Consider the following 17860-nt stretch of genomic DNA (forward strand, 5'->3'; position numbering starts at 1 on the left):
ATATGTACTATTTATAAGTCAATAATACAGTATGGGCAATCCTTACAGTGGCCTACAGGTAATAGTATGCTGGCAAGTTTAACAACTGGCTCAAAAAAGTATACACACACACATACACATGTGGTTTCTCATATATTTTACACATAAAGGAAGTGTAACACATGTTTAAGAGTAGTAATAAAATATGCAGTAGCCTTTGTTGTAAACTCTATATAGGTGATTGGTTTTCACAGAATGCCTTAGTTGATTTTTACCAAACTCTGTGTCTATGGTCAACTTATGGTTGCAACTGACAAACATAAGTTGTTCAGGTAAGAACATTGATATTTGCATTTATATCAAGGAGTAAGATGAAAGTATAAAAAACATATGTCAAAACTTAAAAAACATAGAAGGCATATGTCAACTTCACTTGTTCATCAAAAATACAAATGACTTCTTGGTCACTTGAGTGGATAATGATTTTTGAATACTGGAAAAAATTTCCTCAAATTTCTTCTGTGCTATTTATAATGTAGCAGTTTTAGACATGACACACTTTTAAACTTAATCTCTATTTTTTTTATCTCCAGCACTTTAGACAACAGTGAAACAATAAATCAAGCCCTGATTCATAAAGTTTGATGACATCCATGGTGTAAATATTCCTACCATGGCCAGTTTCAAGCTGTCAGTATAAAGTCTCTGAACATGGGAACTGGGAAAAGAGGTGCACATGAGATGTTTGCATCATACAGATTTGGTAGCTATAATTAACCTGAAGACATAGATAATGAAAAAATGGGTCAAAATAATTAGGAAATGATTTTTAAACACTTATCACCTTTACTTTTAATACAATTTATTTAATTGTAAGTCCCTATAATTTTATTTTTAAGAATGACTAGGTTTAACAACCAACTTACAAAGTTCCTAAAATGCAACAATCAGGTTATAGGAGCCTGTACAGGTTGGAGTAGCATTTTGCTGCCCATAAGGCTTTATATGATCCACATCTGCCCTGCCTCCTTTATCTTGCTGATTCAATTCCCATTTCTCTTTCTCTCTCTCACTAGCTCCAGTGCAACTACACTGTCCTTTTGTCTTCTTTCTTTCAACACATCAGATACGTTCCTGCTTTAAGTGCTTTGTACCAGCATGTCTTTGTTAGAAACACGCTTCCTCCAAACACCACGTGACTGCCTCCTCTCTACTTTCCAATCTAGCTCCAGTTGTCACTTGTCAGGAAGGCCTCCTCTGGCAAACATTTCAAATTCCCCCCAGGTTCCTCCCTTGACCTCTGATCCCTTCTCAACTACTTTCCCATGACACTTCACAGATCACTGTCTAACCTATAAATAATTGACTTACTATGCTTAATTTTTGTTTTCTGTCTTCCTTCACTCAGAATAAGGTTCATGAGAATAAAGATGTTTATGTCGATCACTGATGTTTCTTAAGCTCTTAGTACAATGACTATCACAAAGTAGGACCTCAAACAATTAAGCATTGAAAGAAAGGAGGAGAGAAATAGAGAGACATGGGGAGAGAGGAAGAGAGAGAGAGAGAGAGAAGGAGAGAGAGAAAATGGCAATGAAGAGAGGAAGGAAAGAGAAAAGAAGGGACAGAGGGAGAAAACCTACCATCTAGGCCAAGAAATATATTACCATCCCTAGAAGTTCCAAGTCCTTTTTTAATCATGTTTTCCCTCTTTCCCTACCATGATCTAATCAATACTATGAATTTCATGATAATTATTTCTTTTTTTGTTTGTTTTAGTTTTTTTTTAGTTTTTTAGCTGTTATTCCTCTTTCTGTAACCTTAAACAATACATAATTTAGTTTTTCATGTTTTAAAACTTAGTGTAAATGAAATCACGTGGTACACATTCTTTAATGAATATCTTTCTACCCAATGCCATATTTTTTGAGCTTTATCCATGATGAGGTAAATAGCTGTTATCTGTCTCACCAGGGAATTTGGGGATCTTGATAGAAACATGAGGCAGAAAAAAAATGTATCTAAATACTATGCAGATTTTTTAAAATATTAAGTAGTTAAGTCTTTTAAATTTTTTTTTTAACGTTTATTTTTGAGACAGAGAGAGACAGAGCATGAATGGGGGAGGGTCAGAGAGAGAGGGAGATACAGAATCTGAAATAGGCTCCAGGTTCTGAGCTATCAGCACAGAGCCCGATGTGGGGCTTGAACTCACAAACCGCGAGATCATGACCTGAGCTGAAGTCGGACGCTTAACCGACTGAGCCACCCAGGCGCCCCAGTAGTTAAGTCTTTTAAGTAATATATTTATAGTACATATCAATTTCTTAGTCCATATCAGGTTCACAAATAATGTAACTTCTTTTACTTTTCTGTGACCAAATACAGTTTCTAGCTGAAATCCCCATGCTACATGTTTAAAGAAAACATAAGCTTGTCATTCAAATGTTTTAGTTGAATTAGAGTAAGCCTATTCAATTGAGGGTTCTTGATTTCCTTTTTCTTCTTAGGTGGCATCAAAGTTCCTAATGTGACCATGGGATGGCTACCTTGCTTAATTTCTTCTTTCTCATCTCTCTAGACATACCCCCTCCTGTCTACTTCCTGCTCCTTCCATCTTCTACCTCTGACACGTGACCCCCGGGTTTGGCCACTGTAGGCCACCAAAGCTTTGCCATCCCCCTTTTGCTTGATCTCTCCTCCTTTTCTCCTAATGCTTCTGAGACCTGATTGTTAAGCATCACACCCAAACCAGCCACATAGCGGCACTTTCCCTCCCAGATGTCTATATCACTCTGTGATATTTCGCTGCACTTTGTCCCATAGATCTCTACTAAAGTTCTGCCCCCCCACCTTTTTTTTTCTTATTTGCCAGCAATCTCTATCAGTACTTAATAGTGTTCCTAACTCTTCTGCATCTGCTGCTTAGAGAAAATAAAAATAGATTGTTTTTAAACAACAAAAACATGTTCATATTATTTTGTATTGAGTTACTTTAAAGGTTTATGTTTCTAAATATTTGTTCTTAAAATGTTTTAGTTATTCCTTCCCATTATCTTTTTAATCAATCAAAACTCATCATGTAAACAAAATTACAACTTTCAAACTCCCAGGACTAAACCCAAGCATCTTTTTGAGAAAATACATGCATATTGTTTAGAGCTCAGAAGGGACAATTAATCAAACAGAGGGAAGCAAAACCTTTCAAATAAAAACTAGAGCTCGCTCTCATTTTTTTTTCTAATCATGGTTTAAAAATGCAATTAACAGCAGTTTAAATGAGATCCTACCAGTAATTTTTAAATTGTATATTTAAAATTATTAGTAAATTAAATTCTGTATTATACATTTATTTTATTCCTGTTTTCAGCTTAATCTCTTTAGCTGACATTCTATATTATATTATCAGTACAATAGAGCAGGAGTTTGCATTTGCTAGAATGGAACATTTGGAAGATCAGAATTATAAAGTTTTAAGAGGTGGTACTCACCAAAGTTACTTAAGCCTAGAAGAGCTTACATAACAGTTTGAACAGTGAGTATGTGCTTATTCATTCACTCATTCAATTATTGTAATGGCAGAACCCAATAGTCTTCAACCCTGGCAGCACATTAGCATCTTCTGGGCTATTTTATTTTTTAAAAGTCTGATATGTGGGGTCCCTAGGTGGCTCAGTTGGTTGATTATCCAACTATTCATTTTGGTTCAGGTCATGATCCCAGGGTCGTGGGATGGAGCCCTGCGTTGGGCTTAAGATTAATATTCCTTCTCTCCTTCTGCCCCTTTCCCCCTGCTTGTGCTCTCTTTCACTCCCTCTTGCTCTCTCTAAAAAAAAAAAAAAAAAAGTTAAAGTTCAATATGGCTTATCTCCAGTTTACAGAGGTAAGTCAAAACAGAACACTTTTGTGCATTGAAATGAATGCAGAGGACATGGAGGGGGAGAGCAGGGAACTTAATCACTTCATGATCAAGACAAGCCAAGTACAGATTAGAATCTGAGCCAGCTTCACCCTGGCAGGCTGTACACAGGAAACAGCAGTGTGTACCTTGATAATGATATCCCTTAAAATATCTGTGTCTTGGGTCACACATCTCCTCTGGAACATTTGCCTTCTACTACTAGGAAAGTCAGTGGACTTTCTTTCTACTTTAACCCTTGTTCTTTCTTCCTCATGGAATGTACTCCTTTGGTCCCCTCTTGCACTTTGCTCATTAAAATCCTACCTATCTTGGGGCACCTGGATGACTCAGTTGGTTAAGTGTCTAACTCTTGATCTCAGCTCAAGTCATGATCTCTCAGTTCGTGAGTTCTAGCCCCATGACAGGCTCTGCGCTGACAGTGTGGAGCCCACTTGGAATTCTATCTCTCCCTCTCTCTCTGCCCCTCTCCTGTTCATGCTCTTTTTCTCTTTCAAAAATAAATAAAACATTTAAAAAATCCTACTTATCTTCCAAAACTGCATTAAATCACCTTCTCCAAGAAGCCTGTTACTTAGTTATGTAAGCATAGCTGTGTTATTTATACTCCAGTTGGGAATTTATCATATGCAGACTTGCATTCTCTAAATGTGAAGAGAAAAATGCATTCAAAAGAGACCTCCCAAAATCAGTGTTGGGAGTAAGAGAGGGAATAAGAGGAGCTTCAGGATGTGTTTCCAATTGTACATGCCTCAAGGAGATTCCAAGATTCCCTTTTGGGGGGTGTGCACCATCTCTCCACATGAGAACCACTGCATATTATAAGATATTGTGATTAGAATGTGTCGCACATATTAAAGCAAGAAGTTGCTTTAATGGAACCTGACAAGAAGTTGAGAACTACTAATGAAGTCACTACAAAAATATTTACCTAGGTCTACTATGTGCCAAACACAAGCTGGTAGTTTTTTTGGAGAACAGAATTCATGGGATATTCAGCTTTAGATCTCTAGTTCCTGCTCAAGGCCAGGTAAAAACTTGGTCACTGTTGGGTAGAGGAGAATTGACTCCATTTCATAAAACCCTGATTTTAGTGGTGAGTCCCTATAACTGAAATGACATTACCCACTATGTTGTACCATATATTTTTTGTTAGCTAAAAGATCTCGAAAGAGAAAAAAACAACTGATAAATGGAAAAAGGGAAACTAAATGTGGGGGTATTCCCCAAAAGTCCACTGCACAATGTCTATACTTGCAATGTTTTCAGACACCCAAAAACTATTCACTTGCTCTAATTTTACTTTGTGCAATATAGACTTTGTCATATTCTCCCAATAATTCCAAATTCCAAGCACATTGAAAGCTTTGTTGTCTTAACATTATACCTCTGAGCAAAAGATAAATCACTTTGTCACCACTCACCTCTGTTCTGTCTCCAAAACCTTTAGTCTTATATTGCTCTTGATTCACGACCTCAGCTCCTCTCTTTCCCCTCTCTGCCACTAAAACTCCCTCAGTTGCACAGAACAGTTTAGTTCTGGCCTCAAAAGAACCCATTCAACAAAACAAAAGCCTGACTATCGGTCTAAAATGATATCTATAGTTCTTCACACATGCCTAGGCATGTCTCAGATGACCATGGTTCAGTTAGAGGCTTCAACTTCATTAGCATTCCTATAAAAAGCTTTATTTCCTATCAGCATCAGGACATTTTTTAAAACCTTAATCACTGTATCTATGCCTTCCTTTGTAACCAGCAGATCATCATATGAGTTACTAATAAGTTAAATATTTTCTTATCTTTGCACATTTTATAATTTATTTGAAATGTATTGAATATATAATATTTTAGTCAAACAGGTTCATTTAAAATCAATTTTGCTAGAAAATGTCATAGATTTCTCAACAGGAAACAAAAAGTTTTCCAAAATAGGTCTTGTAATATTGCTTGAAAAATTAAAACACAAAATTGAAAGATTTTCCCACCAGAAATAAGGAAATATTTAAAAATGATGGGAAAGTATTAAAATATTTGAAAGATAAAATTTACATTATGATTAACATGACATTTTAATATATTGATAGGTTCATTATTAAACTTTATATTTGTTCTTTATATTTGAAATATCTTAAAATGCAATATTGTATATTACAGTATATATGGTAAGTGATTTTTGTAATCATGTTGGTATTAATGCTAAAGAGAATGCAGATTCCTTTCCTACTAAGTACACATTTATTTGCCAGACAATATACTGAGTTCTTTTTTTTTTAATTTTTTTTAATGTTATTTTTTTTTTGAGAGAGAGAGAGACAGACAGAAGGCAAGTGGGAGAGGGACAGAGAGAGAGGAAGACAGAATCTGAAGCAGGCTCCAGGCTCTGAGCTGTCAGCATAGAGTTTGATGTGGGGCTCAAACCCATAAACCGTGAGATCATGACCTGAACTGAAGTCAGATGCTTAACAGACTGAGCCACCCAGGCGCCCCAAACAGCCCTGTGATTTAGGTACTATCACCATTTTACCAATGTGAAAACTGAGGTCTGTGAGGGGCATGTAAATTGTCCAAATTACAGGTTTGTACACATATTACATATGGATCTTCCTCATTCCTTTTCAGTTTCATATAATACACAGAAAATAGTATCATGACAGTAGTAAATCCAGAAAGAAGTAACAACTTTTTGTGAAAACTTACCCCAGAGTAGCATAATTTTTATCTCAACACAACTGATCCCATGAGCTTTCAAATGTGTACTTATATCCCATAGACATTTTTGTTTTAAAATGTTGGAAATTATGAATTTGGGAGTGAAATTTTACATTATTTACCTTCCCATGGGTCATTTATACATTTATTACAGCAACCTCACAAGGTAGGAGTTGTACTCTGATAAAACTGTGGCTCAGAGAACTTAAATTGTCTAAATCCATACACTTAGTTTTGGAAAAGACTGGGATTTGTGCTTCATTCATCTCAAATCAAAGCCAGTAACCTTCTGGATAGTTTCTAGATCATCCTCTAGAAGCTGGTTGTGACAGGTTGGTTTATTTACATTTTCTAAATTTTCTTCCAGAGCAGAAGTCTTGCCCAACCTGTTAGTTGATAGAGAAACAGTAACAGCGGCAGAACTTAGGGGCACTTTAAAGTGATATTGTTGAAGAGTGTGTGAACTCTCCGCTTGTATTTACATGGACAATAGAAGTTAGAAGGAAGGTGGAAGGAGCAGGCTTGCATCTCTAGTGATTATGAGCTGGCTCAGGGATGATGAAGAAATGGTTTCACCTGGGTACTGGGATAGTACAAGCAGAGGTGAGATCTGTATTGGTAGGAGCACAAGTGGTATGATGTGCTCTTTACTTAATTTGGAAATGAAGCCGATTTATCTTGGGGCAACTTTGAGATTTTATCCATAGTTGGATGTAGTCAGGATATAAGAAGTTATTTCCAGACGGTTCCACTGATCCTCTCCATCCAAGGCACGCCTCTTGTTCTTTTTGTTTTGTTAAGGGCACTCTGATGGTCCTTAGTGAGTATTACAAAGCATTTGTTTTTCTTTCTTGAGCACTATTTCATTGTTATGCTTAACAATTTCAGCTAATTCTGGCTTTACCATCATTTTAGTTGGATCACTCAGAATTTAGGACATATATTGGTTCATACACAGTTTATGCTGCATTTATATACAAATGAATAAATATAAGTCCTATGTCAGTGTCTATGTTTCAGTATATGTTTTCAGTGTACGATATTCTTTTCCTTAAAAATATATTTCTATAACTCTCCTAAACTAGAGACATAGTCAATATAAAGTCTTATAAATAGTAAAGGGAAGAAACTTAACCTCCAATGAGTTAAGAATTGTTCTGAAACCCATATTCAGCCAAAAATGTCTTCCTATACTTTGTCATAGTGTTTATGAGCTTACCAAATGTTTCTGAGTTAAGGAAATTACTTATGATATTTATATTAAATTATAAAAAATAGGATTATATTGTACATGACCATAACTTATGAGATACACACATAAGAAAAGCTTAATGATTTTCTCAATGCTTTCTCAGTAGATTAAGGATTGATAGAATGCAGTTGTACCTGAAAGTTAAGTTATTACCTACATAAGGGCATTGGTCCCTCTAACTCTATTTCTTCAAAGAATTTGATTTTTTGTTAGGATTATTAAAATACATTACTAGGAAGAAGATAAAAGAAAAGGAAGTATAATTATATTTTTTATTTTTAAAATAAGTCACAGATTCCATATTATTTCTTTATATAATATAGTCCTATATCCTAATACTTGTATACTATTTGTTAGTAGACAATATTAATGTCCTTCAAGATAGCTTCTTATTAGATTCGGAGGGTATCTGCTCTACTTGAAATCAACTAGAATTGAGCTCCTTTAGAACCCCGGCTTTTTAGGCAATAAATCAAATGGTGAAAAAAAATAAGTTGAAATAGAAAAAAAGGTGGGGGGGGGGGCTCGGTGGCTCAGTCAGTTCAATGTCTGACTTCAACTCAGGTCATGATCTCGCAGTTCATGGGTTCGAGCCCCATGTTGGGCTCTGTGCTGACAGCTCAGAGCCTGGAGCCTGTTTCAGGATTCTGTGTCTCCCTCTCTCTCTGCCCCTCCCCTACTCATGCTCTGACTCTCTCTCTCTATATATATATAATTAAAAAAAATTAAAAAACTAAAAAAAAGTAAACGAAAAAAGAATCATTTGAGTATCACAACTGATGAATGCAAAAGTCACAAAAGGTTTTAGGAGCAAAAGTAAAATATATTGAAAATTAAGAAAAAATATCAATTATATTTATCTTCTTAATTTTTCCACAATTCCTACAAACATGGATAATTATAAATGCTAAGGTACAGTTTAATTATTCCAACTCTTAGATAATATTGTCTCAAGGTTTTTTAAATGAGTATCCTTTTTTTTCAGAAGCAAAAATCAATTCAAAGCATTAACTTTTCCTGATCAGTAAACATCCTTAAACAATACCTCACATATGGTGGCAGCTCTAATGTGACCAAAAGACTTGGAGATTTCATTCCACTGCTGGAAATTTACCTGGCCCTGTGAGAGAAAAAGAACCTGTTTTTTTGCAGATTGCACAAGTGGCATCACTAACCACATAAATAAAAGCTACAAATTCTTTGGTTGACATAGTTCAACTGCTATGGCTACCCCAGCATCTTCATGCTTTCAAATATTGGTTTAAATGACATTTTGTAGCATTTCTCCTTACTGAGATAATATGTTGAGTGTCAATAAATTTTCTTTGAGCATCTAATCACTGTGTCATCTGCAATAAAGCTTGTATTTTCACTTTGATGTCCCTTTTCTAAAACATCAAGTATTTAGGTAATATAAAGGTAATGTGACTTCCATAAACTCATTGTGTTTTTTAATTAATTCTACCATTTTTGTGAACAAATGTCTTAATAGTTCTCTGCCATTAAATAAACATGACTGATAAAAATTTTAAGGGACAGATATTTTTGAAAAGTGTTTGCATTATAGTAGGAGTGAACAGCAAGAGTAAAATGGCTTCATATACTGTTTTTTCGGGGGGGGATTTGAGAATGACTTGTACAATATATAATTCCATTTGTCAGATTAGCCCAGTTATTTCCACCCTGAAAAACCTGTTGTTTTTTAAAACTGCTCTTATATACTTTCTTTACTGTGATTCCTTAACAGTTGACCTAATGGTTAATTGTAGTTGACTAGTGGGAACACCCCAATTAATTAGTTAGCTGAGACTGTCCTTGTGTTTAATATTGAAGAACATATTTTCACGAAGACATTTTTTTATTCTTATTCTCTGTCTCTGCCTTTGGAAAAAAAGGCTATAATTTACCATGATATTTAATTTCAAAGATAAGGCATAAACTCATACTAAGGAAACACAAAAACATAGCGGCTATTAAATAAACTATACCCAGGAAAGCTGCATAGTGTACAGTTAGGATCTAGAACTCTGGGCCTCGACTATCTATTCAATTCTGGTCCCATCACTTACTTGCTATGTAACCTTGAGCAAGTTACTTAATCTCTCTGTTTCAATTTGCAGTTTTTAAAGTGAGGATCAGAAAACTTATGTCTATCTCAAGAGCTATTGTGAAGATTAGATGAGTTTATACATATAAAGTATTTAGAACTTAGTGTTTTCTACAGTAATTGTTATTACTCTCCTGGGCTCATATATGTGCCTCCAAACTACATGGAAATCTTATAGAAGGCTTCCTTAAAGAAGTATATTATGGGAAAACACTGCTTGATCATAACAATTTGATATGAGATAAAGCTTAACTCATGAGAAAATATGCAGTGGATCAATTCCATCAATCAAGTGGATGACTCAGTAGGTAGCGCATACAACTCTTGATCTCAGGGTTGTGAGTTCAAGTCCCACACTGGGTGTATAGATTGCTTAAAAGTAAAATCTTTTTTAAAATATCAAGTGAATTGATGTATGGTGATTTGATCTTGACTCTTCTATTACCTTTCCATTTTTTTTTTATTTTAATGTTTATTTATTTATTTTTATATGAAATTTATTGTCTAATTGGTTTCCATACAACACCCAGTGCTCATCCCAAAAGGTGCCCTCCTCAATGCCCATCACCCACTTTCCCCTCCCCCCCCCACCCCCCATCAACCCTCAGTTTGTTCTCAGTATTTAAGAGTCTCATGGTTTGCCTCCTTCCCTCTCTGTAACTTTTGTTTATTTATTTTTGAGAGAGAGACAGAGCATGAGTGGGGGAGAGGCAGAGAGAGAGGGAAACACAGAATCTGAAGCAGGCTCCAGGCTCCAAGCTGTCAGCACAAAGCTTGAAGCAGGGCTCAAACTCACAAACCATGAGATCAACACCTGAACCAAAGACATGTAATTGACTGAGCCACCCAGATGCCCCTCACCTTTCCATTATTAATTAATCCATCAAAATTATCTATAGAGTATCTCTCCAAAGTATGTCTCAAATTCAACCAGTTTTCTGCAGGAGTGAGTGAAGGAATGAAGTGGCTTATTCTGAATGGTGGGTATAGTGGCCCAATTGGAAAAGCTGAACATGAACAAACTTTATCTAAATACTTTCTGTTGAGGATTCTGCCACTTAAGTTACTTGCCTTTATTTTTTCTTGGCATATAACCTTTTAAGAAAAAAAAATTTTTTTTAAGTATCCTGCAGACCTAAAGGCCCCAAAAATGAAGAAGAAGAAGAAGAAGAAGAAGAAGAAGAAGAAGAAGATTTTAGCTAACCCAACAAACTTAGTTTACAGCAATTCACTTCTTTCCTAAAAGAATCTATTAACATTAATATTTTTACTCCTCAAAGTATGCCTGAGTTTAGATGAATTATTCTTCAATTCTGAGTTTACTCCTTCTGGGACTCTTGCTCATGGTTTGGCTAATATAATGTTCCCTTGTTAACTATAGGAATCTAGGGATTTCCTAGAAATCATGCAAAAAAAGATTTATAGCTGAAATTTTGTATCTTTTTTTACATATATTTAATTTCTATGAAGAAATTATGAAAAAATAAGGAAAATAAAAAATAATCCAAGAGATCTCTTCAGTTAAAGTTTAAAATATAAGCCTTCAAGAAGAAATGGTGAAAACAAAAAATCTGATGTTCAAACTTCATTTCCATAACCTCTTCAAAACCCAACCTAGGCCCATTCTTTAGCAAGACAATTGGTAGTGAGTAAGCTTGGAAGCTTTGACTAATTTTTATTTGTATCAGGAAATTTTTGTGGAAGTAAAGAATTCAGTACAATAAACTCATTACTCTGGACGTGGGATTCGTTCAGAAGAGTCCTACGTTCCCATCCTTCCATCTTGGGCTAGGCTTCTATAACATATGCGGAGCAAGTCTGCTGATTAAAAAAAACCCAGAGACATTGGTAAGAAATAGAAATCTCATCAAAGGAATTCAACAAGAATAAGATAATAGTTTTGGCATTAGTAATGTAGAAATGATAAAGCACCTATGATTTATTTTAAATAAATTCATCTCCATCATGAGGCTAATCCTGTTATATGAGTCTTTATAGATTAGAGATCGTACTACTCCCCACAATTCTAGCTAAATGTTGTGGATCAATAAAGTGCTGTGTGACTAATTGCTTAAAGTGCTTTTATTTTAAAGCATGTATTTACAATTTATAAGTGTACTTTAATAGGAGCAATTTGCATTATGACCAAGAGAAGCAATTTATTTCACTACTACTTAAAGAAAAAAAAACTACAAGTAGATGAGACACTCTTCACACATCCTTTCAAATAGCCTCTCATCATAGCCAGCCTAAGTTAGATAGGAGCATGTACATAGGAGAGGAAAGAAAGTAGCATGGAAGGCATTTTTAAAGAACACTAGCCTTTTTCATCCCAGGTTAAAGGATAGCTAGATATGTGAGACTGATTTCTATTTTGGCTGATTTTTGAACCTTAATCAAGATAGCTACCAACTAAGCCCTCTAAGACTTATGACTTAAAGCTAAGTAAGATGGAGGAAAAAATTACTTGTTTGGGGTTTTGGTATCCCCAATTCAACCAGTCTACAAATTTGTCAAATAATGTTTACAGTCTATTATCAGGGACATCTAAAGACTCCTAGAATTTTGGAATATGCATACCACCAATATTTGCCGAATATGCTTTCTTAGCAGGTATCTAATTGCTGATAATTATGTATTCAGCTTGACGTAGATTCAAGTGGTTTTTGTCTCCATGGGAAAAATGAAGAACAGAATCAAAGGACATATGCTTTCCTGACTCTTCTCTAGATGGAAACTCATACAAAAACAGTCTTCTCTTCACTAAAGAATTGGATCATAAACACTAAAAATTAGGAAACTTGTGATGTTTGCAGTCTTTAGGTTAGAAACAATTCATTGCTCTTGGTGTGGATGAATATGCAGGGAAAACAGTGCAATTTGAGATCCTTAACATCTACAGTGGATGGTTGACTATAGTGTTGCAGGGTGGAGAGTTGGAAATCATCAAGACAAAAATTATAATAGGGTTTTCACTAATTTACAACTTTTGGTTTTTTAAGAATAGGCACCTCAGTCACATATTTGTGTTGAATTTTAAAATTTTTCAACGTTTTTTATTTATTTTTGGGACAGAGAGAGACAGAGCATGAACGGGGGAGGGGCAGAGAGAGAGAGGGAGACACAGAATCGGAAACAGGCTCCAGGCTCCGAGCCATCAGCCCAGAGCCTGACGCGGGGCTCGAACTCACGGGCCACGAGATCGTGACCTGGCTGAAGTTGGACGCTTAACCGACTGCGCCACCCAGGCGCCCCAATGTTGAATTTTAAATTGAATACTTTCTCATTGCTCCTGGAGTCACAAATCTCTATTATCTCTCCTCCATGGTATAGCAAGAAAACATTTGATTCTTTCTTGCAGCACTTTGCTTTGAAATTCCCCTGAATATAGGATTTGGCATCTGAGTCCTTCTTAGTCTGTCTCCTACTGTAGGTTTTACTACACAGAGTGGCAGTAAAAAGAGTTTTATTCTTTAGAAAATGCTTCTCACAATTCTTGCTATCAAATTATTCATCTCTGAAGAACTGAATTTTGAATCCTAATAGCTTGTCAGAGCAGGAAGATGAAAAATAGCATGTTTACACTTCTCAACTTGAACCTTTGCCATTGTTGTTTAGGCAACAAGGAATGCTTTCACTCTTTCAAATCCAATAGAAATTTGCCCCTTTGGGTCTGGGAGTTAGCACTGTGCAACCAAACCCTTTGGTTTAGTAGTGAAGTACATGACTCTGGGGTTGAATGCCTAGCTCTGCTCCTTAGCTGATATATAAACTTGGGTAATAAAAATTGTTGGGGAGATTAAATGATAAAATGTATGAAGCATTTAGCATAGTGCTTAGCACAGAGTAAATATTCCCTAAATGTTAACTACTCTTTTTGCTGCTGCTGTTAATATTATTATTAATAATAATAAAATTTGTCATTCTTACTCATTAATTTATACTCTTTGTTACCTAGATCACATATGATTTAATAAACAAATAATATAACAACACATTCATGTTAGAATACATATAGACTGGTTTTAACAAGAATTTTAGCTTGTAATTGCTGTATTGTTACCATTTGGTGATTTTGTTCCATATCCACTTTCATTACTGGCAAGTTCCTTTTCCTTAGTGTTTTTTGCCCATTGTAAAAGTTTTTCTCAAAATTTTGAGAACCAGAGAATTACTTATATTCCTCTTTTAATTCAGCCTGTTCTTTTCATTCTGTTCTGTTCTAATTTAGTCCTAAGTAACAGAATACTAAATCAGAAGTTTAAGCCATGAGTCTAAAATGTCAGAAATAAAACCTGTGAGATAGGAATTTCAAAGAAGATTCAAAGCCAATTATAGGATGCTTATAATCCTTACCCAACTCAAACAAATGAAAGGGTCAGGTTGTTAATGGTTGAAAAAGGATTTGCGAGTAGAATTTCTTTAACAAGCTATCAGCTATTGGGAGAGGTGTAGAAATGCTTCCCTCTACGTCAAATCAAGAGAAGAGAGCTGCACCAGGACCCTCAGGAGATATTGGGAATGGAGTTTCGTTTAAACATGAGATCTAAAGGGTTAGCTGGTGACAGATGAGCCAAATGAGGGGAATCTATGTAGGTTTCAGTCTTTCCTCAAGTAATTTATGGCAACAGTTGCTTCGTGAGTGTTTCATGTGATTCAGATGTGGCCCATCCCTATTTGGAAGGATGAAAGGACCTTAGCACACAGAAGCTAAAGATGCAACTATAAATTTCCAGGGGGCTGTCAACATTGTAAATAACCAGAGTTTCATGTGCCCATTGCAAGGTGGTGAGATGTCTCCAGCCATGGTCCCTGGCAAAGAGTCCCTGAAGAGCCCATGAATGTGCTCATAGAAGAATTAGTTTTCAACACCTGCCAGGTCTAGTGAGTGTGGAGCCATCCTACAGTGTGCTGGTCGAGTAGGAGCTTGGCTTTTCCTCTCAGCCCTTTCTCTCGCTTGCTCCAGCTCAGGAGTTAAGGTGGCCAATTGGGGAAGAATGACCCAGAAAGAAATACCAACCATGTGTCCCCAAACGCACACCATTTCTGGACTCTGCCACAAACTCAAGGTTGGAAAGGGATCTTCTATGATCTTTGTTTGATCTTTGTTTTAAGATTGATGTGCAATATAGGTGACAAGACTTTCTAATGTTGGTTAAGACTTGGGCGACTTCACGTGATCAGGCAATGTTTATATTATGCAAGAATGATTGCAAAAGTCATGACACTACCTGAAAATTTCATCCTGGGACAGAAGATAACTTTCCCTTTTTGAGTGTTTTAAAAAGAAAGCAGGAGACAAAATAATTTTGCTTCATGAAAACACCCCATAAGTCTTATATGTTCATTAATTTTATAACCTCAATAAAAAATCTGTTGCAACTGAGATGACACAGTCTTACAGTATATATAAAAGGAATTATCTCAAAGATAACTGGTGTGATGCTTAACTTGTTAGTATATTTTTTATCTAAGTTCAAATAGAAAGAACATGCCATCATATATGACTATTTCCTGAATATTAAGGTATTTTGAGTAATTGGCTCAAAATTGAAATTGGTTATTTTATTTACTTTCTTTTCCATATAATAAGACTCTTTTATCTGTACATTTCTGCTTTATGTTTTTATTTTTGATAGATTAGATTCTAGGCAACCTCTTTAGAAATGTTGGCATATTTTCCATGTTAATTTTTTTCTTCAAGGTATATATAAATGGTGAGTGATTCAGAGACTGTAAATTCCATTAGTTTGTTTTGGCAGATCATGTCTTATCTTAAAAATTACTATTCTGTAATAGTCATGTGTTCAAATTCTTAGCAACTAAGCCATGTATGGTAAAGGACACTGATCAGTAGAAGGGTTGTTTGAAACAACATGTTTTGATTTAAAAATATCAAGAAAAAAACATGCACAATTTTTATGTTTGACTTAGTAGATGTTTAAGCATGTCTCATGAGTTTCAGTTCTGTATTACCAGATTAAACTACAACTTCATGACGTTGTGTAACTACCACAGTGTGACCTGCTGTGCTCTTTAAATGCACAGTCTGAAAAGAACGTGTTTGGTAACCGTGGAGAAATGTGCCACAAAACCCATTGCAAAATGGAGTCTTCAACACTCACTATTTGCTTCAGATTCCTGACTTCATGAGGTTTTTTTTCCACAGGCTTATTTTGTTTCCGTTCATCTGTTTGCTTGTGTTTTAGGTGAACCTGATCTTCATAAGAACTCAGAAGACCTAGTAAATGCTGAGGAAAAACATGCTGATACACACTCATAGGTTTGAAATACCTTAAAGGCTTCTGTCATGTTAAACATGAGAGGTAATTTTATTTTTTAGGCAAGAAACATAATTTTTGAAATGAATGGCTTGTAGATATCATTAGAGGCAAAGTTACCTTATTTCAATGCCCTCCTGGAATCTTTAAAAAGAAAAAGTTTCTCCTGTTTTCTGAAGCAAAATCTTAAATATTTATTTTTTCAAAGAATTTAATTTGTTCATCAATAAAAATTATACTTAGTGAGACCTTTTAATCCTTTAAATTAATAATCTGGAGGCTGTAGAGAGGTTTAATCCTGATTTCTCTTCCTACTTCACGTAGGAAATATGAATGTTCACATTGGGTGATAACAAGGCAAGTACATATTATGAAACAGACATCAATATTTGCTAAAATCTATAGACATTTGTTTGCATCAGTGTTTTTTTAATTCAGCTTCTGGGGTCTGATTTTGATCTACTAAATCATAGATTGAATTATAACTCTGGGAATGATGCCTTGGAAATCTGAATTTTTAATAATCCCGTCTGTTGGTAATTCTGTACACTATAGTTGAGAACCATTGTCTTGGGCCTACAGAGGAAGTGCAAGCTGTTAGAAGGGAAGGTTGTGTAATTATAGTGGAGATGTCTTAGTGTTTCCTTTTACTTTTTAAGTAAGAAACAAACCCCACGTGCTATAATGAGTCCTGTTCTTGGGGGTGATGGCCGCAAGAGAGAAAATGCTGAGTGCCATATACCAAGTCGTTGAAATGTTATCAGTAGCTCCTCACATGTTGCTTTAGATATGAAAGAGTTAAACTGTGGTTAGATTTTAAGATGATTTATCTCTCAGTATTCTTGAGTTGGTTGTAAGACTGTCTTTTCTTGATAACAGTTTCCTTAATACCAATTATCAAGTGTCCGTCACTGTGATCAACATCTTACATATATAGTATCTCACTTAGTTCTCTTAACAATTTCAGAGTCGGTGGTTGTGATTCCTATTTTACATATGAAGCTTGGGTAGATATCAAGCCCACAAAGTGGGTGTTCAGCAACTAAAACCGATGTATGTCTACATTTAACAATTTTAACATATTGTCTCATATTAGCTACAGCAATTTCTTTTCATCCCTCCATCCAAACTATAAATTTATTACTTTAGAGCTCACAGCTGTTTCAGAAGAGTCCTTAAGTTCTGATGACATACAACATACCCTCAAAGTATGTTTTAGGAAAAACTAAATTCAGTGGAGTATTTATAGATGTTGTAAGTACAAAAAGGTTTCTGTCAAATAAATTCCATTAGAAAACTGAGTGAAACAAAATTAAGCAAGAGTCTTCATTCCTACTCGATGACCAGTGCACACTAAGTAGCTTCAAAAGAAAAAAGTTAAAAATCAGCATTTCTTATGTATTTATGATATGGAACTGGAATATTTATGAACATTTTCCAAAAATTGTGTGTAGGAAACACAGGTCACCAGTACATTTGTAAAGCTGACTATTTAAGCTGTGAAGATGTCTCAGGCAAAAAAAAAAATTATCTATAAAATTCTGGCATCTCATCAGTAAAAGACTTCAATGGGATTCAACTGGAAGTTACTGAAGCCTCTTTTTTTGTTT

At 35.3% G+C, this 17860-nt stretch overlaps 1 protein-coding gene across 9 annotated transcripts in view; it reads left to right on the forward strand.

The window, feature by feature from the left end:
• The window catches only part of PDE1A (phosphodiesterase 1A), a 326870-nt gene that overhangs the window by 304885 nt on the left and 4125 nt on the right, over window positions 1-17860 (forward strand). For all 9 annotated transcript variants that reach the window (XM_019461229.2, XM_019461221.2, XM_019461239.2 and 6 more), the window contains one exon: window positions 16179-16295. In XM_019461229.2, coding sequence (XP_019316774.1) covers window positions 16179-16252 — 74 coding nt within the window. In that variant the 3' untranslated portion in view covers window positions 16253-16295. The remainder of the gene's footprint in view (window positions 1-16178; window positions 16296-17860) is intronic.

Source organism: Panthera pardus, unplaced genomic scaffold, assembly GCF_024362965.1.
Source record: "Panthera pardus isolate Hobbes unplaced genomic scaffold, ASM2436296v1 HiC_scaffold_10, whole genome shotgun sequence".
In the NCBI taxonomy this organism is placed as follows: Eukaryota; Metazoa; Chordata; class Mammalia; order Carnivora; family Felidae; genus Panthera; species Panthera pardus.